Source organism: Ricinus communis, chromosome 8 (assembly GCF_019578655.1).
Source record: "Ricinus communis isolate WT05 ecotype wild-type chromosome 8, ASM1957865v1, whole genome shotgun sequence".
NCBI classification, from domain to species: Eukaryota; Viridiplantae; Streptophyta; class Magnoliopsida; order Malpighiales; family Euphorbiaceae; genus Ricinus; species Ricinus communis.
In genome coordinates this window covers 8,888,684-8,911,310 of record NC_063263.1, presented here as the reverse complement: position 1 = coordinate 8,911,310, position 22,627 = coordinate 8,888,684, and the positions used below count along the sequence as shown (strand labels likewise).

At 33.2% G+C, this 22,627-nt stretch overlaps 4 protein-coding genes across 9 annotated transcripts; 3 read left to right on the top strand and 1 right to left on the bottom strand.

Moving 5' to 3' along the window:
• Positions 1 to 1,842: 1,842 nt before the first annotated feature.
• On the top strand, positions 1,843 to 7,216 carry LOC8273815. Of its 5 annotated transcripts, XM_048378126.1 has the most exons (15): positions 1,843 to 2,033; positions 2,122 to 2,215; positions 2,512 to 2,572; positions 2,675 to 2,819; positions 3,120 to 3,295; positions 3,931 to 3,968; positions 4,055 to 4,134; positions 4,351 to 4,418; positions 4,837 to 5,152; positions 5,439 to 5,551; positions 5,627 to 5,692; positions 5,896 to 5,986; positions 6,145 to 6,212; positions 6,585 to 6,622; positions 6,742 to 7,216. In XM_048378126.1, exons 2-15 carry the CDS (start codon positions 2,202 to 2,204, stop codon positions 6,926 to 6,928), a joined length of 1,461 nt encoding a protein of 486 aa, XP_048234083.1. In that variant the 5' UTR covers positions 1,843 to 2,033; positions 2,122 to 2,201; the 3' UTR covers positions 6,929 to 7,216. The 5 variants fall into 5 exon arrangements, with proteins under 5 accessions (XP_048234083.1, XP_002516000.2, XP_015572863.1 ...); XM_002515954.4 differs by having other exon boundaries at positions 1,843 to 2,215; XM_015717377.3 differs by having other exon boundaries at positions 1,844 to 2,299.
• Positions 7,217 to 9,193: 1,977 nt separating this feature from the next.
• On the top strand, positions 9,194 to 10,832 carry LOC8273814 (aquaporin TIP2-1). Its single transcript, XM_002515953.4, has 3 exons — positions 9,194 to 9,419; positions 9,610 to 9,860; positions 10,240 to 10,832. The coding sequence occupies exons 1-3, from the start codon at positions 9,293 to 9,295 to the stop codon at positions 10,606 to 10,608; spliced, it is 747 nt and encodes a 248-aa protein (XP_002515999.1). The 5' UTR covers positions 9,194 to 9,292; the 3' UTR covers positions 10,609 to 10,832.
• Positions 10,833 to 11,305: 473 nt separating this feature from the next.
• LOC8273813 (photosynthetic NDH subunit of subcomplex B 3, chloroplastic) lies at positions 11,306 to 13,358 on the bottom strand. Its single transcript, XM_002515952.4, has 6 exons — positions 13,027 to 13,358; positions 12,804 to 12,914; positions 12,657 to 12,713; positions 11,875 to 11,937; positions 11,601 to 11,663; positions 11,306 to 11,475 (listed from the first exon to the last, which is right to left on the bottom strand). The coding sequence occupies exons 1-6, from the start codon at positions 13,264 to 13,266 to the stop codon at positions 11,395 to 11,397; spliced, it is 615 nt and encodes a 204-aa protein (XP_002515998.1). The 5' UTR covers positions 13,267 to 13,358; the 3' UTR covers positions 11,306 to 11,394.
• An 805-nt stretch (positions 13,359 to 14,163) lies between these two features.
• On the top strand, positions 14,164 to 20,697 carry LOC8273812 (tRNAse Z TRZ4, mitochondrial). Of its 2 annotated transcripts, XM_048378065.1 has the most exons (12): positions 14,164 to 14,681; positions 15,074 to 15,163; positions 16,360 to 16,404; positions 16,559 to 16,613; positions 16,787 to 16,830; positions 16,926 to 17,303; positions 17,396 to 17,664; positions 17,757 to 17,904; positions 17,995 to 18,045; positions 18,777 to 19,180; positions 19,277 to 19,943; positions 20,341 to 20,697. In XM_048378065.1, the coding sequence occupies exons 1-12, from the start codon at positions 14,199 to 14,201 to the stop codon at positions 20,653 to 20,655; spliced, it is 2,949 nt and encodes a 982-aa protein (XP_048234022.1). In that variant the 5' UTR covers positions 14,164 to 14,198; the 3' UTR covers positions 20,656 to 20,697. The 2 variants fall into 2 exon arrangements, with proteins under 2 accessions (XP_048234022.1, XP_048234023.1); XM_048378066.1 differs by lacking the exon at positions 14,164 to 14,681 and having other exon boundaries at positions 15,074 to 15,158.
• The last annotated feature ends 1,930 nt before the right edge of the window (positions 20,698 to 22,627 follow it).

Genomic DNA, 22,627 nt, shown 5'->3' with positions numbered 1-22,627 from the left:
TATAAAAATGTCAGAGCAAGCAGATTTCCAATATTCTTGAACAGCAAATAAATCTTAATGAGGATGATGGCTTGTTCTGTCCTGCTGCATTTCCACTCCAAGATCATGTCGTGGCTCGTCCTTCCTCAATAATAACCGATAAATGATATAACAAAAGAGTCTCAAACCAACGAGAATGGCTATAATCACCAAAGCTGATAGAAAATAATCTGTGACAGAACGGTGTTTCTTGCACCTAAAAACTATTCCTAGGCACACCATGGCTAAATCGAATGCGCATGCATAGATAGATAGAAGGTTTCTTGAATGCTGAGGGATGTTAAAACTGTGCCTATTTATCTTGATTCTTGCTTTGAGTTTAAATTGTTTGATCTTTTGCTTCTTTTTCAAGTTTGGTATTAAAATAAAAGATCAAGAATCTCTGATGAACCAAGAACCGAAAAAACAAGAATTTCTCCTTCTCGGGCAAAGTCTAGAATCCATTCTACTTTTAAAATAAATGACAATTAATTATTCAATGGTAAAAATATAAAATACTCATACGGAAATAATAATATAAATAGTTATTAAATTTTACAATTAATTTCATTTTGATCACAAAATTTTAATTTATTTCATTTGAATTCAATTTTAGTTTGGTTATAATTTAGTCATTTTACCGATAAAAAATTAATATTTCACATTTTTTTATTTAATTACTTTTTTTATTGGTTGTTCTTAACATGTGTCAATTTTTTATTTAAAAAATGACTAAATTAAAATAAAATTAAAGTTAGATAAATATAATGAAACAAATTAAAATTTTACGACTAAAATGAAACTAAATGCAAAATTCAGTAATTATTTATATAATTATCCCCACCCATACATAATCACTTTTGTATCGGTTGTAGTATATATATTTAACCCCACTGAGAATTTTCATAGCTATTTGCCTCGGTTCATCGTATTTTTTTCTAATAATAAATTCATGTTTAGTATTGCCTTGTTCATCGTATACTTTTCTAATAAAATATATTTAGTAAAATATAATGAAACAATCACCATATTATTATATATTTTATATTTTACTAACACTTTAGTTATGCTAATACATAAATATAGATAATTTATAATTTTAAATATCATTTTTTAATTATAAATATATATAAAAAAGTAACATTTTAATTATTGTTTAGCGATTGTTTTATTTTAATAAACACTTAATATTGTCATTCTATTTTAGTAACTTTAAAATTTAATAGTTATAAAAAAATATTCAAAAGACGGCATAATACATATATATACATTTATATATTAAATTAGTGTCACAGTATAATTACTAATTTTTGTATTATTATGCTATCATTTTATTTAATAATTATTTGATAATATCATTTTGCTTGATTAGAAATATTATAATGTACTTATTTATTATATTAGTATTTAATATTATAATATACATAAGAATATTAGAGAGTTACATGGATCTTTTTATTGGAACTCTATCTGACGTATCTTTATAAAATGCTGCTAACTAAAGTTTAATAAAAACTCAGCTTATTTTATATGTATATATGAAATGTATTTAATTTATAATTTAATAATTAAAAATTAAAAAAAAAAGGTATGAATAGAGTAAGCGAAAGAAAAAGGGAGGGAGAATGAGAAAAGGTTATAATATAAAAAGCTTGATGCATATTCAATTTCATGATTATCATCATAGTTATTGTAAAGAAAATTTCACAATAACTAGCTCGGTATAATTTGTTTACAAAATATGGTAAAAAATGATCCTCGTCTAAAATTGGGTCAAGTTATTATATGGGCTATGTAGTAATAAAATCTGTAAACCTAATTTGGCCTCTCTAGGAACAACCGTGCATGACCATAGATAAATTCTGCACACGAAATTCTTCCTGTGCAGACGAGGACGGGAATCCCCTAAGTGCACTGTCTCATGCCTGCTCACAAGAAGAATTTCGTTTCCATTTTTTCCCGCGGGAGAAAATCTTAGGGATGTTACATCTCGTTAATTTTGTTTTTCTTTTGTAGTAAGTAAACCTAACGAGAAATAAATGTCTTCTCAAAAAGAAAAAACGAGAAATAAAGGAATAAAAAAATTTAAACTTTGTTACGCAGACTTGTGTTAGGTTCGCACGTGCCAATTAACGACCAGAGAAAAATCTCTCACTAACTTTCGACGAAGAAGAAAGATACGGATGTTTGGTTGCAGGTGTATCTTCTTCTCCGGATAACTCTTTGTTTCCCGAGAAAATGCCAAATCAAAGTATCTGATTGCTGGTTCAAGTAGAAATAAGTAAAGCATTCGGTTGCTGTCACTGATTGAAATGAACAGTATATAAAAAGATTATATTAGTCTTTTACTTATGATTTGCTGCTTTTCATTATTATTTGTTACACTGCTAGTCTATTCCTAGAGTTTAATATTGCTGTATTTAGGCGTAAACTTCTTTATCACCAGTGATTTGAATCGATGTTTTTGAATTGATCATGTTATGTAATTTACAGTTGCAGAGCGGTTGGATTGCTCAAATTTGTGAATTCATCAAAGCTCCCCAATTACTTTCAGGTATTTATTTGTTTTTACTTCATTTCAATTTAAATTACTCTTAAGGACATCCGCGACATGTACTTGGCTCGCTGAATTTTGTTGGTGTAACTGGTGTGACAGGGAAACGTTTCTTATCATAGTTTGAGCTTTAACAAGAAGATGAGTGGGCCAAAACTTCGGTTAGACTTAATTGATAGGAACAAAAAACAAAAGACAGTTACTCATCTTTGGAGACCAGTCTCTACTCAATCCAATTCTGTTCAAGGTTATTATTATATTAGGCCTTTTCTTATTTTGCAACTGTTTTGACATCATTTTTCTTCTTGCTTATCTGACCGCCCTAATCTAGTTTTACACATCTCTACCTCATATTAAACTTGGTTCTAGACTACACTAACATCTGATGCCATATTTTGCAACACTGCAGTTTTGTTCAATTTCACTTAAAAGCTTAAATCCTAGTGATCTAATTATACTTCTGCATCATATAGTACAATCTAGGTTTTGATGTTGCTCATGCATTGATGTAAATCTGCATAATAACTGAAAAATGATATGAATTTAGAGTCAGCAGACGTATGCAGTAGTGTATCAAGCTCCATCTCAAATTCTCAACAGGAAGCAATAACTGAAGTGACTGACAAAACTATCAGTTCAAGCAGCCTGGGTGATAATGTTCAAGGTAGAGCTTTAAACGAAGAGTCTATGCTTTCTGTGGAAAAGCATTCACTTACAATTCAGGTAAGTTAATGTTTTACTTGTTGAAATTACAGAATTTGTTGTTTTTATATGTATGTGTTTTCTTAGTCCCATTCATGAGATGGATTTTGGTTCAGTCACATTACTTCTTGTTACCAACATACTCTCTGTCTCTTATCTTTCACAGAAATGAGTTTTATTATTTATCATATTGTACCATATCTACTGCTTTGCTTGTATTACCAAAACAGAAGTGCTTTGTAGTGGATTAGGCTTTTATCAAGTTGCATAACTGCAGTATTTGTCATCTGCTTTTCTGATACCCTGCCTAGGTGTCCAATTTACGCAATCCTTGGTTTTTATTTCTTCCATAGAGTTATGTCATCTATGAGATGATGACCTTTATCATCTGTTGTTGTCCACTGCTGCGATGCTGAAAATTGATTTTATTCCTTCTGTCCTAAGTTATTGTTAAGGTTAGACACATAAAATAATCTCAACCATAGGTTTGGTCTGTCAACTTTACAATTGTGAATTTCTTGCTGTTTGCTCTAATACCAACTCAATTTTTTCTGCCGTTATTGTCTTTCTTTTTTCTTTCCTTTTTCTTTTCAATTTTTATTTATTATTTCTTTTATTCTTGTCTTTTGGCAAAGTTATTGTACTTGATTTTGTAGGTAGATGCTTCTCTAATTCGGTTTATCAAAGGAAAACGGTACGAGATCAGCATATGTACTTTTCTAAGATCATTTAATTCTATGCTTCCTTATATTTCCAACTTACCTGCCTTTCCTGCTTCAGTGGGTCCACACAACAAAAAATTGAAGAGGAGATGGGGGTTAAGGTTATAATTCCATCATCAAAGAAGGAGGAAACCACTAGTAAGTTTTCTGGAAGTTCACAAATATACTTCTTTTTTATGTCATCTATGTCTGTCAAATTGTCTTATTAAAACTCTAAAAGTCTTTTGATTTCCTTAGTCATTGTAATATGAACTATTCTATTAAGTTAATGACCCTCCAATTTTAAATCTTTAATACTTTATAAATGTTAATTGGCCTTTTATGTAGGTTCTCTGACATAGTTATTTATGGCAGTCATTGAAGGCTCTTCAATTGATAGTGTAACTAGAGCTTCAGAAAAGATACAGGCCATTATAGATGAGGTATGTGGTCGATCAGCATTGATCTAAAAATATACTTTAAGAGGTAGTTTTGTCGGGTGGTGTTCTGTTTACAAATTTCGGTTGTTCATAACTTGTGACATTTGTATGAAAAATTAATTTTTTTGGTGGCAATGAAGCTAGATCTTGACATTATCTAGTAAAGTTGTGACTTGAGTAAAAGGTGTTTTGTTAAGTCTGCAATGGTTTGTCACTTTCTTGCAAGATAATGTTCTACCCTTTTTCCTTGTGTTTTAAATGAGCAAATGCTTCAGCTTAATATAACTGACTGCATATTTTGGGGCATAATGTTTTCTTCATTATGGTGGATGTCAAATATACACTTGATTTTTCATCTCTTTTAAGACGCATTACTAATTATTTTTTCTTTTTTTCCTCTTCTGCTGGGATTTGGAATCAGGCGGTTAAGAGCCCAAGTCTCGACTACTCTCACTTCATATCTCTTCCATTAGCTATACACCCAGAATTGGTTGATAAGCTATTCAATTTTCAGAACACCATACTGGGAGAAGCAGATGCTTCCCTGGTTCAAACCATGGAGAGTGATTCTAATGAAGATACTTCTGACGATGAAAATAAGGACCAACAATCAAGTAAAGAAAATGGTGTTGCAGTTGAGCTAAAGGTTGAAGACGACAGACATGTTAAAGTGGATCTAACTAGTATACCTCTTGTTAGTTATGCACCTAAAGCATCAAAATCACCTACTTTATCTGGTAGGGCTCTATAAACATATCCCGATAACAGTTTTCAGCTCAGAGATTGTGGTACATTCTTCTCTGAGGTTTATGCATAACAGCAGTGTGTAGTTTCACGAAATTTCTTAAAGTTTTCACAATATGATATTTTTCATTGTCCTTTTTTCTCAGAAGGTTCTTTGTGACTACTTGCTAATTCTGAAGCTCATATCCTTCTGTTTCTTTTGGGAATTAATCCATTTGGTTTTTGCTATTATTATCTGCCTTTTACTTGAATCACACCAATCAGCGCTGCTCTTGACAGGCTTGGGAATTGACAGATCCATATTTATCAAGCCCAAAACATTTCACTTAACAGTGCTCATGTTGAAGCTTTGGAATAAGGAGCGAATTAATGCAGCATCAGAGGTTCTGAAGGTATATTGTTTTTGTATAACGTATGTTTTGGCTTTATTGGCAATTGATAATGATATGCAATGCTTTTGTTTATAGAGTGTATCCTTGAAAGTGATGGACGCCTTGGATAATCGACCTCTCTCTGTCAGACTCAAGGGGCTGGTAAGTAGAACAGAACTTCATTCACCTTATCTTTGTTATGTATGATACAGTTGTCTTGTGAACCTTGAGGTTTATCCTTAGCACATTAAGTTTGGATGCCTTTTAAGTTCTTGTGTAGTTTTGGATCGGTGGAAAACTGTTTTCTTGTCACTGTTCAGCGTTAGATTTTCCCCCCCATTAAGGACATAATATATTGTATGCAGGACTGCATGAGAGGATCTATGGCAAAAGCTCGTGTTCTTTATGCCACTGTGGAAGAAATTGGAAACGAGGGCAGACTTTTACGGGCTTGTCGTATCCTAAATTGTTCTAATCATGAATATTCTATCTCCTCATTTGCTGCATATTGAAACAAGAACAGGGCAAGGAAATAAAGCTATTTAATGTAATTAGATTTAAGGCATTTCTGTTAGTTAAAAGAGGAGTCTTCTGGATTTCCTGATCTTTCTTAGAGGTCATTATTGATGCATTTGTTGGGGCTGGACTTGTCCTAGAGAAAGATGCTAAACAAAAGTTAAAGGTACAACCAGTCACCTCTCATTTATCCCTTTTTCTGTTTTTATATGATTGTGCTTGATATGGTGATTTACATTTGGGTCTATGAGTACAGCTGTACAGGTTAAATTCCCTTTTCTCTGTTTAATCAATTATCCATGGATCCGGTCTGCTTGCCTATCACAGAGATGTATATCCAGCACCAAATCATGAACTAATATTGTAACATTATTGTATAAGGTAGTTAAATGTTTGACTCATAATGTAGGCATACTGAAAGCTGAACTTAATGGACCTGGTGCACAACAGTATTGCCTGCATGCTGCTGCACTGGCCTTTATTTTTAATAATTTTGGAAGGACTAATGTTAAAAAATTGATGTGTCCTTGAATCGCAGTTGCATGCCACGGTGATGAACTCAAGGCATAGAAAAGGGTACTAAATCCTCTTCCTTCCCTACATCTTCTTTATAAAACTTTCCACTTTTGGTCTCTGACAGAAGTTGGCGTCTTTATTAGATTTACATGATAATATGTGAATCCCAAATTTTTCAGGAAAATGAGGAAAAACAAATACGATTCCTTTGACGCACGAGGCATTTTCAAGCAGTTTGGATCTGAGGAATGGGGGGAGTATCCTATTCGTGAAGCGCACCTTTCCCAACGTTTTGTGTTTGATGAGAATGGATATTATCATTGCTGTGCTTCAATCCCTTTTCCTGAAAGCATGCAAGCAGATTGATTTACAATCTTGGAATGACAATCTAACTTTGATCCCAGTAGGAAACTAGAAACATTACATAAATGAAACTTGTATATGTTTGTGTTGCATGTTAGATCGTTTTGAGACTTGAGCTTCCTTGCTGTCTCATTGCGTTATCAATTGAAGAAGTGCATCTTCATTTTTGAGTTCTTCAGTCCATTTGAATTGTCAGCTGAAGTTAAAGTTGGAACCTAGGATTTGACAATGTAGACATTGTAGTAAACAATGCAGTTTTTGTTATGACATGCAATTAGCCTTCTTTCTTTATGTGTTTATTAGAGATCTTGGCTGCTAGAAGTCTCTGCAACCACGTCCTTTTAATTTACTTGACTTTATTTTTAATTTACTTACTTTATTTTTAATTTACTTACTTTATTTTGTTTTTGATAGATTGGACATGTGATATCTTTTAAATTACATAATAAATGAAATTCTTCAAAATCATGTTCTTTATGAAAGACTTTCCTTCCCTATCCTTTGTCTAATGTGCCCTTTGCTTCTACCAGTACTTTCCCTACTGAGCCTTTAAAGGTGAAGCTCATCACTTACTGCCGCTTTGCAGAATTATCAAAAGAGGTATGAAAGTTAAAACCATAATTGCAATGCATCAAAGATTTGAAGTGGCATAGCCTATCCTTCATGTCATTATGAAAGAAAAACATATCCTTCAGATCTAAGAGTATAAATAGATAATGTTTTGTCTGTAGCAAGTAGGAAGGTGAAAATGGGTAATCCCTCTGGTTTAGTTTAGTGGATAACACCAAAGCAATTGACAGAAAGAGCATGTGATGTTTGCATGTAATTCTTGTGACTTGAAAAGAAAGATTTTTTTTTTAATTTTTTTATCATATCTAATGATTAAGAGGGTCATCAATGGTGATAGGGTGAATTTATTCACCCATGAGGAAAAAATAAAAAATAAAAACAGGTGAGTTGGCATCATATACAATTCACCAATTCCCTGGCCCATAGCACAATTGGAATCACATAGTGGATATCCAAAATCCCTTTTTCTAAGAATAGAGGAGGCAAAAGCAAGGAGTATACATTTTCAAAAAGAAGGCACAGCAACATAAATAGTTGTCTTGATATAAACCCTAAAGCATAATTAATAAGAATAATGTGGAAGCAAACAAAAATGTCCCAATTTTCTTTTGGGAAATTTTCTTTCTAAAGTTGCATGAGATTCCTCTCAACCCTTTTGTCCATTTAGCCGGCCTATGCGACTATAGATGCATTAATTCTATCCTGAATACAATTATTTTTCTTTGTTCTTCACATGTTGAAAAATAATTAAAAAAATAAAAACGTTTCTTGTAACTGATTATAACTCATTAAGCTAACCAGAGAAGTACCTATATATCTTTAAAAATAATTATATTATTTTATTTCCTAATTCAATTTAATCAAACTATTTACTTGATAATTTATTTTGATCATTGAATTTTAATTACGTTTTAATTTAGGTACCTTCACTATTCTTAAATTCATATATCACATTTTCTTTTTTCTGAAATTATTATTTTCTAATAAGCTATTTTTGATAAATAACTAAATATCTAAAATTCTGTAATTAAATTGAATTTTGACGTAATTAATCAGGAAAATCTCAAAAGAATTAAAATTCATAACCGGTTTATCTAATACACTACATGACAGAAGCTCCATCACAAGGCTACTGACTTATACTAACAACCAAAACAGAATTATATTTTCAAAAGCCACAAGAAAATTAAAGTGCTCAATTATATGAATAATATAAATCCCATCAATCCTATCCACAAAAATTTTGAAATCTTGCAGCTATCAGTTCCAGCCAATTCTTACAGGACATGGTCGGTGCCATTTGTGGACCAAAGTTGGTCATGCCTCAATCACCACCCTTTCTTTATGCCATTATTTCCCTCAGAACAGAACTTGACTCAGTAACATGAAAGAATCATTGATGTGCATCCAGACACTTCTAATAAAGAAAGTTAAATGACAGCTAGGATTGCAAGAAGAAATGCGATTGGATGTGCATGTACACTTCTATCTTCAAATTCCCCTTTTTTTTATCTTCATACAATACATTAAAAATTACATAATATACTAGTACTAAATCAATAATGCCCTAAAAAAAACAATTCATGACATCTTTTAATAATACCCTTTTTTCTAATATTTTTTTTTTCTTTTATTTCTCTCTTTTTTTATGTGTCGACTTATTGTGTATATATATGTGACTTGATAAAGAGCATTTTTGTGCTATTTGTACTAGCTTTTCTTCTCTTTATATATTCTATCTCTTCTCCTTTTCCTCATTTCTTTTTTTCCAAGAGCTAGTTAATCTTGTTTAAGAAAATGGCAGGAATTGCCTTTGGTCGCTTTGATGACTCTTTTAGTTTAGGGTCTTTTAAAGCCTATCTTGCTGAGTTTATTTCAACCTTGCTCTTTGTTTTTGCTGGTGTTGGTTCTGCCATAGCTTATGGTTAGCACATTATCTGAATTGTTTAGCTCCTCAATTATGATTCTATTATTATTAAACTTTAAATCCAAAGTAATTATTTACAACGAAAGGCATTGTCTTTAATTTCTTTCCTTTTATAGAAAAAAATGGTTTTTTTAATGCATTACGTGTTTACGTGTTTACGTGTTTTGTGTTCTTCTTTCTTCTGTAGGTAAATTGACATCTGATGCAGCTCTTGATCCTGCTGGACTAGTAGCTATTGCTATTTGCCATGGATTTGCTCTATTTGTTGCAGTTGCTGTGGGTGCCAACATCTCTGGAGGCCATGTTAACCCTGCAGTCACTTTTGGGCTGGCTCTTGGTGGCCAAATCACCATTCTTACTGGCATCTTCTACTGGATTGCTCAGCTTCTTGGCTCCATTGTTGCTTGCTTCCTTCTCAAAGTTGTCACAGGAGGCTTGGTAAGTTATTACTGTATATCCTACTAATAATAATGAACTTAAAATCCCCATAAGAAAATAAAATGACTTTTCTGTCTTCTTGCTATGAAGATTTCCTACTTGCATCAAAGGGTAACTTTAACATTTGCTTCGTCCTCCAGTTTTAATTAAGAGTGACAAAATGATACGACATGGGTAATTTTAGTTTTTTAACCTGTTTAGAATTTTGGACCATATTTATATCAACAGGATATACTTTCTTTTATCCTGATTTCATAATTCTTTCCGGACTAGAATTACTTTTAGTACAATAAGTGGAAATTGGCTTATTACAGTAAAAGAATGTTTATAGTATTTATAGGCTCAATAAATTCTCACATTTTTGCTACTTTTGTTTCAGGCAACTCCAATCCACAGTGTTGCAGCCGGAGTTGGAGCAATTGAAGGGGTAGTAATGGAGATAGTGATCACATTTGCGTTGGTTTACACAGTGTATGCCACTGCAGCTGACCCCAAGAAGGGATCTCTAGGCACCATTGCCCCCATTGCCATTGGTTTCATTGTTGGTGCCAACATTTTGGCTGCAGGCCCATTCTCTGGTGGATCCATGAACCCAGCCCGCTCCTTCGGCCCAGCTGTCGTTAGCGGCGACTTCACCGACAACTGGATCTACTGGGTTGGGCCTCTTGTTGGTGGTGGGCTTGCTGGACTCATCTACGGAAACTTGTACATGCCTGGTGATCATGCACCTTTGTCCAGTGACTTCTAAGTTGAACATAATTGCTCGAGTTTAACTGGTTTCGTTTTTTGGTTTGTGATCCATTTGTCTTTGTAATAAAAAGAAAGGAAGCAAGGGTTTGCTTTCTTTCTTTTTCTTTACTGCTCTTTCCTCCTCCCCATACCCCCAACCTTCCTGTTCTATTTTGTCTTTGTTCTTGTAAAGCATTGTTATGGGTACTTTTGCTTTGAGGAATGGATGGATTTATTTGATGATGTGCAGCAACTTTTTCGAGCATGCTAATGGATTGTTTCTGTTTTGAGATGGGCATGGCCCTTTTTTGTTCTTTCTTCTCAATTATGCAACCTTTTCGTTTTCAATATCAATTATTATAATGGACAAATTCAGAACTCAGATGCTCAGTGTACGCTTTCTAGGCCCTAGAAAAAGCTGTAAGTTCCCACCCACCCCTCTGTTTTTACCCCTCAGTTGGACAAGGGCAAGAAAGGTTTCTTGTGGTACTCGAGTGGAATGATAAGCAATGACTCGCTTTTCTCTCTAATTCAATGAACTTCAACAAAATAAGATAGGACAAAACAAGTCATAATAATTCTCTTTATTTTATATTTAACCAACTAATTTTTATGGGACAAACTAACTTGTAAGTAATTTTATTTATATTTGGTTATTTACTAAAATTCCTCTTTAACTAGGTGATTGGGGTTCAGAATTTCTTTATACGAGGAAATGGCAATCAAGAAAGATTTCTCATGGCCTTGTAAAAGGATGCTAGGAAATGGAACTAACAATAATAGTACAAATAAAAAAAGAATGTTTTCATTGAGATATCTCTGGAGGCAATATTTTCTCATATTTCCACTCATGAGCTTTCCATTCGGGCAGCTGTTGGATGACAACCTGCATTTGATTCAGAAAAAAATGAGAGGAAGAAAAACACAAGAAGTGCTTCAATTATATATATATAAAAGAAAGACAGGCATTTAGTATCCAATAAAATAAGACAGAATAGAGAGTTTACATACCAGTCCTGTTGAATCTGGACTGCCAACGGTAGTTTGGCATGCCAGTCTCCAGTTCTTTGGTTTCTTAATTAAAAATCAAAACAACATCAACTGTCAGCACTCTAATTAAGTTTGTCTGAAATAGTTATACAATGCTAATAAGGGACTCCAGATCAAGCCCCTCCCAGCAAGCGAGGGATATTTATGATTTTTTTCTTCTTCTTTTTTGTGGGGTTTCAGTGTATATACACCTGGAGTAAGCAAGTTTTATTTTAATAAGAAATGATGATAATACCTTTTTGAGTATCTTCTTCTCTTTTTCTGTACGAGGGCTAAGTAGCTCCTTTCCCATTACAACCTGTCAGTATAAGATAATATTGCTTTCAGCATTTAAATTTTTAGAAAATCCAACTCTTGAACTAAACAAGATATTCTAATTCTGGTTTACGAAAATCTAGTTTCCAATTAAAAAAAAAAAAAAAAAACTAAAGAAGATATATGTCATTATTTGATTGTCTTTTATAAAAAATTGTGTTCAAGAGAGAGGTTCAGAAGTGGTATTGGTTTCATGGTTTTGTCCTTTATAAATCAAGAACCTTTAAAAGAACATGTTATTAAATCTTATAAGACCTAAATCCTTTCCACTCTTAATTAATGTTGGATATATCGTCATCCATTTTATTATCAAAATTATGTAAACGAATAACTCTCATGTGCTAAAATCTTCTTCCCCTATTTCATATGCAAGCGATCTTTGAGTTGGGTAGTAGCCACGTAGGTTTCCATTTTGGGTATGAAAAACTTTACATTCTATCAGAAGAAAGTTCAATTAAATGATTAGGATCTCATTCGTGTCATACAAATATGCATTCTCAAATCTTATATTCTTCTTTGTAGCATGAATTAGACTCCCACATTGGATATTTAATAAAGAATAAAATTAATAAAAGCTAATTCAAGGATGGAGAGGTCATGATCAATTACACTAATAAAGAATTAGTGACCATTAATTTTCTGTATGCAAAATATAGAAGTGTATATATATATATATATAGGTTAAAAAGATATATAATTCACCTCCACCATGCAACTTCCACAGGTTCCTCCCCCTGCACAATTTAACAAAGGTCTACCCTGAAATTTCAACAAAACACATACACATCATGCCAAGCTATTCAGACACATCATAAGACTTTTCAGGAAATGAAAAAAGAAAAAACTTACATATGGTCCGTACAAGTCGATATTTGAATCCAACATTGTATCCCTAAGTTTCTGCCCTCCACAAGTTGTACGAAAATGCACATCAGGAGTCCCATCTGGTAGTAACACAGACTTAAACACACAACATAGACAGACAAATTAGCAATTGCCTTCCTGGTTTTATATCCAAATTCTGTCTAATTAAATTGTTTCAGCAGTAAAACATTAATTGTCTAAGACTCACATGGACGAATACAAATTTCACAGAAGGTGGTTCTTCAGGAGGCTCCTGCTTGGCATCCGATTTACTATCAGGGACCGTGCCAACCGCTCTGATTTTCACTCTAGAGAAACTGACAGACCTTGAATGTTTAAGGGATTTGTGAATGTTGTTTGTGCTAGTAGCAGCAGAATGTTTCAGGTTATGAGAAGCTTTCAAGGAATTAGCTAACCCATAGGAGTTAAGTTGAAGAGCAGTGCCCATTCTATTCTGTGATATTTCAGGATTTTTCAAAAGATAGATAGTCTTAAGTTGTGTTTTGATATTTGCATGAAAGATGTCATAGCAACGCTTGTGTATGTGTGTGTGGTGTCTTTTATTTATCTTATCTAACATTAAGATGTGAGGTAGAAAAGATGGTTTTGGGCCGCTACTGGGCTTCCTTATCTGGGTCGAATTGAAAAGTTTCAATCTTTCTTTTCAGCCCAACACTTGGTTTCTTTCTTTCTTTCTTTTATTTATTGATTATTACCTTTTATTTATCTTGTTCTTCTCAAACATGAAGCTTCAACAACTTATTTCGGTCCGAACCTTTTCCTCTGTCCAAAACGACTCAAAGGTGCATTTTATACTTTAGTCATGCATGTAGAGGACCTGCTTAGTCAATTGGGGATGCTTTCTTTAATTCTCTACTCAAGTTTATACAATCTGAATCCTCTTACAACAATTCATTAATATTCTTCGGAAACTCAACTAATAAAATAACAAGGATAGTAATAATAATATTTTTCAGAAACCCAACTAATAAAATAACAAGGAAAAATAATAAAAATATCTATATTTTTTTTATCAAATTTACAGTGTCACTTTTTTTATATTCTTAATGTATTTAATTTTTTTTAAATATGATTTTAATTTTTCTTAAGTTATTATTAAAAATTATACATTAAAAATAATATTTTTATTAATCTTAAGTTATTATTAAAAATTTCGGAAATAACAATTCTTTGTTCATGCCAGAAGCCATGAGGTGAAAAAGGTATTATGGGCCAAAAATGGGCCTCTAGTTATTGGTTGAATTGGGCCATGTTTGAATTTTTGGGCCCACGATTTTTTTCCTTTTGTTTTTTTTTTTAAATATATGTAATCTAGAGAAATATTTTTTTTAAGAAAAAGAAATATACACTTGAGTGGCAATGCAAAATCTATCTTCAAGCACGAAACCCTTGCAAAATCTCTCTTTAAAACAAGAGAAACAGAGTGAAGCAAAGCAAATGCCCCAAATCTCAAGTCTGCGCCTCCTGTTCTCTCCTCTAAAACCCTCTTTACCGTTCTGTCCCTCTAAACCAAAACCTTACTCTATCTTCACTGTCCTCAGTTCCTCTTCTTCTAGTTCATCAAAACGATACCGCATAGCTCCCAACAACCACCGGTCTTTCAGGTTTAGAACCAGAGAGAATAGTACTTTCAGTAGTAGAGAGAATAACAGTGATAATAATATTAAGAAGAAGAGTAAAGAAAGGGATAAAAAACAGGTCCCAATGGAAGAGAATGGTAATCAGTCTTTTGGGTATAATAAAAGAAGGGCTGAAGGTAGAGATAAGAGTGATAAAGCCAAAAGAAATCTTCAGATGAAAGTTAGAAAGCTCAATCCTACTAATACAATTTCTTATGTGCAAGTAAGTATTTTTCGTTGGTGGCAAATGGGTTTGCTCTAGTTTCTTTGTTTAAGAATTTTAAGTGATAATTTAATTAGAGAATTATGTTTCCCTTATTGGATACTTAAATTTGAGTTTGAATTTCTTCAAAGTAATTTTTTAAAGTATTTTGAAACCATAAATTAACACCGGCAATATAATTGTATTTTGAGGATGGGAAAGTTTGATGTGAAGAGGGGGCCTTCTCAAAATTTGGGTTTTTGGGTTTATGTTTTATTGGATGTTTATCGATGAACTGCATTTTGTTTTAGCTGAGATTGCTTGAAGTTATGTCATATTTCTACTGCATATTTCTAGTTATATTTTATTCTCTTTATGGTTAGTAATACTGACAACATTGCTATATGTTCTAGATCCTAGGGACTGGAATGGACACTCAGGATACATCACCTTCAGTTTTGCTTTTCTTTGACAAGCAAAGATTCATTTTTAATGCTGGTGAGGTAATCGTGATATAAAGAATCCCCTTTTCAATTCAGAGTATTTCTTTTTAATTTATGTGGATATTGTAAACTGAGTATATTTCTTTATAAACTGAAGTTTTGTGGTTGAGTTGTTGGATTTAGTAAACAGAGGTGTCAAACTTTTAAGAGTGGGCTAAAAGTTTTAAATGCAATCTGGTTGATCAAAATTTGGTCAAATTGATGACATATTAAACTAATTCACACATTCTGCCAAATGATAAAGGTTTGTCATTAGCTTGCCTAGTAATAAGAAGCTAACAGTACGTTTTCCCTTGATGTGAGAATTACAATTGCGGAAAGCTCGAGGAATGGTATGAATTATGAAGTGCTTCCTTGAGACATTTATGCATTATGTAACTGTAATAAACAATCAAAGATGGTTGATCTATCTGCTGTTACTCACTGTTGTAAGCAATCCATATTAAACAATTCTCTTTTTTTTTTTTTTCTTCTTTTGAATCTCTAGATATAGTTTCTATATATAACCTCAAAACCTTTGGTGATAGTAGGTGAGCATTTTTATGTAATACTAAAAATAGCATGTTGGTCATTCATATTTACTTCAGCCAATTAATTAGGAGAGTTATTCTAAATAATACTGAGGAAAGGAGATGTCATGAGGATGCTTACATTTATATGTTGTTGCCACTAATCCAGTGTTTACATCTGTCATTTAGCCAAGAATTCTATCCAATCATTGTGGGGGTATTGTACAATATAATGCATGAAAAGCATGTAATAAAATTATTAGTTATTGGCGAATAGCTTAGATTCGTACTCAATAATCAACAGCCTCATGAAATTATGCATAATGGTCTTCAAATTCAGATGCTTAGAATATTCAGATTGAAGTTATGATTATTACTTCCTCTACCTCATCTTTGTTTTTAGTAAATTCATACTGAGTATCATATTGAAAAGGTCAAAGGATACTTGTTTATAATTCAGAATGGTTTGTCCTTCTATTAAGTGGTTTTAGTTGAGGTATCATTCAGAAGCCTTATGACTCAGCATGAGGTTTCTCTCTCTGCTTGATACTTGTGCCCTACAATTGGGCATGGTATCCTTTGGTCATTATCGTAAAATATTGCTTAACAATGAAGTTGGTGAGTGGTTGTGTGGTTCATGGGCACCTATTGATCTTTTGGTTTCCTTAATCAACTACTGTCGTGCAGGGATTACAGCGGTTCTGCACAGAGCATAAGATTAAGCTATCAAAGGTACGGAATAATTCACAACAGAAACGCACGGGCGTGCACACGCCCAAGCATCCATGTTCACATCATAATGATTTTTTCTATGTTTTATGTGGCATCAATATTTGAGCATAATCTGATGTACAAATAAACATGGATTTTAATGAATCTTTTTCAGATAGATCACATCTTTCTCTCTCGTGTATGCTCAGAAACAGCTGGTGGAATTCCAGGTATGTATCATTTTAAATCAATTAATAAATGTAAACTCTGTTGCTTGTAAACATAAATATACCTCTTATCACATTGCTCTATTGTCTCCAAGCGACAATATTTCCTCACATGTGGATGGTCATGCAATTAGTGTGAGCGCACCTAAATTATTGGTGTTTACTTTTCCTGACAGGTTTGTTGTTGACTTTGGCTGGCATGGGAGATGAAGGTATGTCGGTAAGTGTCAAATCGAATTTGCTTTCATTTATTACCTAATTTGAGAAGTGTGGCATCTCTTGTGAATTATAAGTATAGTTCTTTCTGTTATGAAGGTCAATATATGGGGCCCTTCAGATCTTCAATATTTGGTTGATGCTATGAAGTCTTTCATTCCTCATGCTGCCATGGTTCACACAACAAGCTTCGGTTCTGATGCTACTGCTCAGTTTGGAGCAAGCAACTTTACAGATCCCATCATCCTTGTTGACAATGAGGTCGTCAAAATATCAGCCCTTCTCCTTCGACCAAGCTGTTCAAAAGGATCTGCAGTAAAGCCTGGTGATATGTCAGTGATATATCTCTGTGAATTGCCTGAAATTATGGGGAAATTTGACCCAGTAAAAGCAAAAGCTCTTGGTCTGAATCCTGGACCAAAATATAGTGAACTGCAATCAGGACAAACAGTGAAGTCAGATCGCCAGAATATCATGGTGGATCCCAAATTCAATGGAAATTCTGTGTTCTTTCTATTTGTTAACTGCTGTTAGTGTTGACACATAAAATTCTTTCTTGCATTGTATAGGTTCATCCAAGTGATGTAATGGGTCCTTCAATTCCTGGTCCAATTGTATTTCTAGTTGACTGCCCAACAGAATCCCATGTGGAGGAATTATTATTCATGCAATTTCTTCATAGTTACTATGCAGATTACTCAGGTAATCAATCAGAGAATGAGAAAACTGTTACTTGTATCATTCATTTAGGTCCTGCTTCTGTAATAAGTAGCCCCAATTACCAGAAGTGGATGAAGAACTTTGGTTCAGCACAACACATTATGGCTGGAAACGAAATGTGAGCAACCTTTCTGAACCATTCTTCTTCCAAAGGAGTAATGGTACTGGTCATATTTGACGGTTCCCCTTGGGTACTTGTGCTTGTTGCAGGAAGAATGTGGAAATTCCAATCCTTAAATCCAGTGCAAGAATTGCTGCGAGGCTTAATTACCTGTGTCCTCAGTTTTTTCCAGCTCCAGGTATCTGGTCACTTAAGCAGCTTAAAAGCTCAAAAGAAGACTACATTTATTCAGGCGAGGTTTGTTGAATATCCCTATGGTTTCTATAAGTTTTAAGGTTCTCGTTTGTTCAGGGGATCTGAAGTGTTTATTTCAAATCCTTATACCAGGTCTGTGTCTCAAAGTCTGCTGGAAGGATATTGGCTGAAAATCTTCTTAAGGTATGCAAAGCAGTGTTCTTTTTTGAGCATTAGGTTTGGTAATTCAAAATGCATATCACCCTTTTATTTGCCCTCTCTGCTTAATCAAATGCTTCCTTTTCTTCTAAGCACAAAGGCAATAATGCTTCTTTTGATTTTTCTAATTTAGTAAAACTTGAAAACGCATCTCAAACTATCAATTCAAAACTTTAAATTTTATGTCAGAACCTAGTTCCTGTGCCCCATTTGATGTAAGGTTTTTTTTTTTTTTTTTTTTTTCCATATCAAGGTTAGTTGAATAGATGAAGTATCAGTCTGTTATTTTGTTTTGCAATGCTGGTCTGAAGCTAGGGGATTTCCCAAAATGTGAATGCAAGTCATTAGTTTAGCGTATATACCCCACTGGGATCCAATGCTATGTTTCCCTGCGCCCATCTTTTGTCCGTTTTGGTTTTCCAATTCTTAATAGGTTTTTATTTTTTTCCTTTCAGCATGCATTTCAATGCTATAAGCAGTAGCCTTATTAAACAAAATAAGGGTAACGTGGGAAGTCATGTATTACTACATATTTTATATGGTGAATGAACAATCAATTTGTGACACTTATAGAAGTGGTCTGCTGGAATAATAAAATGGGCCACCGTTTCTGTGCTCCTAATCTTTATAATTACATGTAGAAATCACATAATGCATGCTTATGCATGTCCACTTCCTTACATGACTTTAGATTTTCTTAATTCAACAACGAACAGTTCACTTTGCGTCCTCATGCTCATCTTGGTCTGGACAAATCCAATATTCCAAGTTTGATGGCTCCCTCAGAAGTTATTAATGAGTTACTTACAGAACTTCCAGAAATTGTAGATGCTGCCCAGCATGTCCGCCAGTTCTGGCACAGTTCTGGAGAAGTGAAAAGAGACATAGCTTTTGGACAGGACAATAATGTTATGATTGAAGAACCATGGCTAGGAGAGAATATAGTTCCTTCTTGTTTGGAGAACATCAGGAGAGATGATATGGAGATTGTGCTTCTGGGAACAGGTTCATCTCAGCCATCTAAATACCGAAATGTTAGTTCTGTCTATATTAATCTCTTCTCCAAAGGAGGTTTGCTTCTAGACTGTGGGGAAGGAACACTTGGACAACTGAAAAGAAGGTAACACAATGCAAGATTATGATATGGTTTTTTTTTCTTATGATAAGCATTTATTTTCCATTTTAACATGTAACGTTTGCTGTCCTCTGACAACAGGTATGGTGTGGAGGGTGCTGATAGTGTCGTGAGAAATCTAACGTGTATCTGGATATCTCATATTCATGCTGATCACCATACAGGATTAGCAAGAATACTTGCTCTACGACATGATTTGTTGAAGGGCATGCCCCATGAGCCATTACTTGTTGTTGGGCCAAGGCAACTTAAGAGATTTTTAGATGCATATCAACAACTGGAGGACCTAGATATGCAGTTTCTTGATTGTAGGAGCACCACTAGTGCTACATGGGAAGCTTGTGAGGGCAATAGTGAATCAAAACTCGATCACTCAGCTCCAGCAGAAGGTAGTCCAAATATTACTGAAAATGTGAACAAATCTACAGTAAAAACCGAGTCAACTTTGTTTGCTAGAGGTAGCCGAATGCAAAGCTATTGGAAAAGACCAGGAAATCTGGTTGACAATAATGCTTTTGCACTTTTGAGCAATTTGAAGAAAGTGCTCAATGATGCAGGGTTGGAGACTTTAATTAGTTTCCCAGTTGTGCATTGTCTTCAGGCATTTGGCGTTGTGTTGACGGCATCAGAGAGAATAAATTCTGTTGGAAAAGTTATACCAGGGTGGAAGATTGTGTACTCAGGTGACACTAGGCCCTGCCCAGAACTGGTAGAAGCGTCACATGGAGCCACAGTCCTTGTACACGAGGCAAGTAATCAGATTTGAATGTGTTTTTATTTTCTTCGACAATCTAATGTTTACTGTAACTAGTAATAGGCGACTTGATAAAGTTTTGAAATTCTTAATAGAGTAGAAGCGTATATGCGAATTATATTAGCTTTTATTGTGTGGGTTTCCAGTTTCTTCTCTCTGTAGTCTATATCATAGCATTTAGGTTAATAACTTCAACAAATCATTATAATTTTATGATTTGGTGATTATTTATAGGCTTTTAATATTTAGGTACTAAAATACTCCACAGCTAGCTTCTTCAGCTTGGCAGTGGCCGAGTCCACGAATGCTCATGTTGTACTATAAATAATGTTCTTGGGCAAATACAATAAGACAATAGAGTTAAATGGTTTCACTTTCTAATGTCTTGCAGGCAACTTTTGAGGATGACTTGATGGATGAAGCTGTAGCCAAAAACCACAGCACAACAAAGGAAGCCATAGAAGTAGGGAACTTAGCTGGAGCATATCGAATCATCCTCACCCACTTCAGTCAGAGATACCCCAAAATACCTGTTTTTGATGAGTCACACATGCACAAAACATGCATAGCTTTTGACATGATGAGTGTTAACGTAGCAGATTTACCAGTGGTTCCCAGAGTACTTCCATACCTTAAATTGCTTTTCAAAAATGAGATGGTAGTTGACGAATTAGATGATGTCAATGCTGTAAGTGCATTTTCTTGATGATTAATCGAAATGTGCCGCAACTGGCCAGCTTATTTTCCATTGATGCCCTTCTTTTCTCTATTTATATGCGATATTCAAAGATGTGCTGGTGTTGGCTAGTTGAGACCCAAGTAGACATGTATTAGAGATAGATCATAAAGATTATGGTTCTCATTCAGGTCTTTACTTTCTTCAGTTTTTCCTTTTTTCTGGAAGAAAAGAATGGCTTCTACATAATTTGCAGTTTTGAATGTAAACTTGTCATTTGGAAGGAGTTGAAAAAGAACATTTGAAAAGTGGCTCTATGGAAAAATGGTAGCTGGAGGCCAGAATTTCAACCAAATAAAAACGCATGGTGGAATCCATTCATGTCATGGCCATGGATAGTTTGGTGCATATTTATTTATTTCAGCATGAATATGTATTTATGTTTCTAACCTCTAGTTATTTATTTAATTTAACTAGTTTTTGATATAATTTAATCGATATTTAAATTTATTTTTTAATAATATTTTAATATTTTTTTATTGCATTTTTATCTAATATGTTCACATCAATTGTATGGAAAATATTATTAAAAGGTTATGTATTTATTAAATTAAAGTATTAAATTAATGAATTGATGCCAATTTTAAACTATAAATACACATTTAATTATTATTTAATCATTGAACTTTTATTTTTAATTTTATTTTTACCTTTAAATGGTGTTTCATAGAATGAGACTTTAACGTAGAAGAAGGCAGAGTCCAATTACGTTGCAAAGTAAGTAAACAAATGTAAATTTGAGCTGAGATCTTCGAGTCTTAAGCTCAGCTTTGATTGCTTGACCAGAAGTCAATTATACATTTAGATCTTCCAGAATAGCCCTAGAATCGATTTTAACATATAATTTCATGCTTATTCAAGATTTCTAGTCTTAAAAGAAAAGACTAATAGCAGCCTGATTTGCACGTTTATTGCAATCATAAATTATCTTATGAAAAAAAAAAAAAAAAGCGTTTCGACCCAATCATTATTAAACTCTCATAATAATATTATTATAATAGGTTCATTATTAATATATATTGCAGAATTCGCAGAATGCAAAATACAGTGAGTGAAAATCGAGAAAAAAATTAAAGTTTCGTATTAATCCCAATTTTCTACTGTAAATCATGATGAGGGCTCAAACATCAAAGCATTTGGCATTTTAAACGTGAAACAACAAAACTATAATTCCTTTCAAAAAAGAAAATAAGAAAAACTATATTATGTATTATCAAACAAGAAAAAAAAGTCAAAAGTACAGATAAGTCCCTGATTTTAAATTCTTTATTAAAAGTGTCTTACTTTAACTCTTAGTATTTTTTAAAATAAATCAATTAAATTCTTATTATTAACAAATTCTTACTACGCGTAAATATTTACATTACAGTGGGAAGAAGTATTTACATTACAGTGGGAAGAAGTATTTAAGTTCACTCTCAGTAATATTATTATGACGCTCTATTTATCTATCTCTCACTAAGAAAATGCAAAAACATAAAAGAAATTACTTCAAAAATAAAAATAAAAATTACTCCAGAAAAACTCAAAAGCATAATAAAAAAAATAAAGATATTAAAAGATGGTAAAGAAAAAAAAGCAAAAGAAAAAGAACATAATTAACGTCATCATAAATACAAAGCTATAAGAATCTAATGGTTCATTTTATTGATCCATTAAAAATCATTAACCATTTATATCCATTAATTTGAATTTTATGTTTTATAAAATCATCATATTGTTAATATATATACTCATTAAATCGCTTGATAAATCATTAGTATTTACTTGAAGATTTCACATATATATCAAACCAATTTGATTATGTAAAGTTGTTGCTTTTGCTGGCGATGTTGTTTGTTTCGGAAATGACACCGGTATAGAGACGGCTCCATGAAGAAAGTTATCGTTGCTATTAAACAGTGCTGCTGCCTGATGGTATCTTTTTTATTAAACGACAGTG

Bases quoted from the DNA above. Each gene is read 5' to 3' on its own strand.
- LOC8273814 (XM_002515953.4), top strand. From the start codon at position 9,293: ATGGCAGGAATTGCCTTTGGTCGCTTTGATGACTCTTTTAGTTTAGGG. The intron at 9,420-9,609 runs GTTAGCACATTA...TTTCTTCTGTAG, and splicing joins TGGTTCTGCCATAGCTTATG to GTAAATTGACATCTGATGCA. The intron at 9,861-10,239 runs GTAAGTTATTAC...CTTTTGTTTCAG, and splicing joins AAGTTGTCACAGGAGGCTTG to GCAACTCCAATCCACAGTGT.
- LOC8273815 (XM_048378126.1), top strand. The intron at 3,296-3,930 runs GTAAGTTAATGT...TTGATTTTGTAG, and splicing joins AGCATTCACTTACAATTCAG to GTAGATGCTTCTCTAATTCG. The intron at 6,213-6,584 runs GTACAACCAGTC...CTTGAATCGCAG, and splicing joins ATGCTAAACAAAAGTTAAAG to TTGCATGCCACGGTGATGAA.
- LOC8273813 (XM_002515952.4), bottom strand. From the start codon at position 13,266: ATGGGCACTGCTCTTCAACTTAACTCCTATGGGTTAGCTAATTCCTTG. The intron at 11,664-11,874 runs GTATTATCATCA...TTTTTAATTAAG, and splicing joins AGAAGAAGATACTCAAAAAG to AAACCAAAGAACTGGAGACT. The intron at 11,476-11,600 runs GTATGTAAACTC...AATCAAATGCAG, and splicing joins GTCCAGATTCAACAGGACTG to GTTGTCATCCAACAGCTGCC.
- LOC8273812 (XM_048378065.1), top strand. From the start codon at position 14,199: ATGCAAAATCTATCTTCAAGCACGAAACCCTTGCAAAATCTCTCTTTA. The intron at 16,405-16,558 runs GTACGGAATAAT...AATCTTTTTCAG, and splicing joins ATAAGATTAAGCTATCAAAG to ATAGATCACATCTTTCTCTC. The intron at 17,665-17,756 runs GTGAGCAACCTT...TGCTTGTTGCAG, and splicing joins ATTATGGCTGGAAACGAAAT to GAAGAATGTGGAAATTCCAA.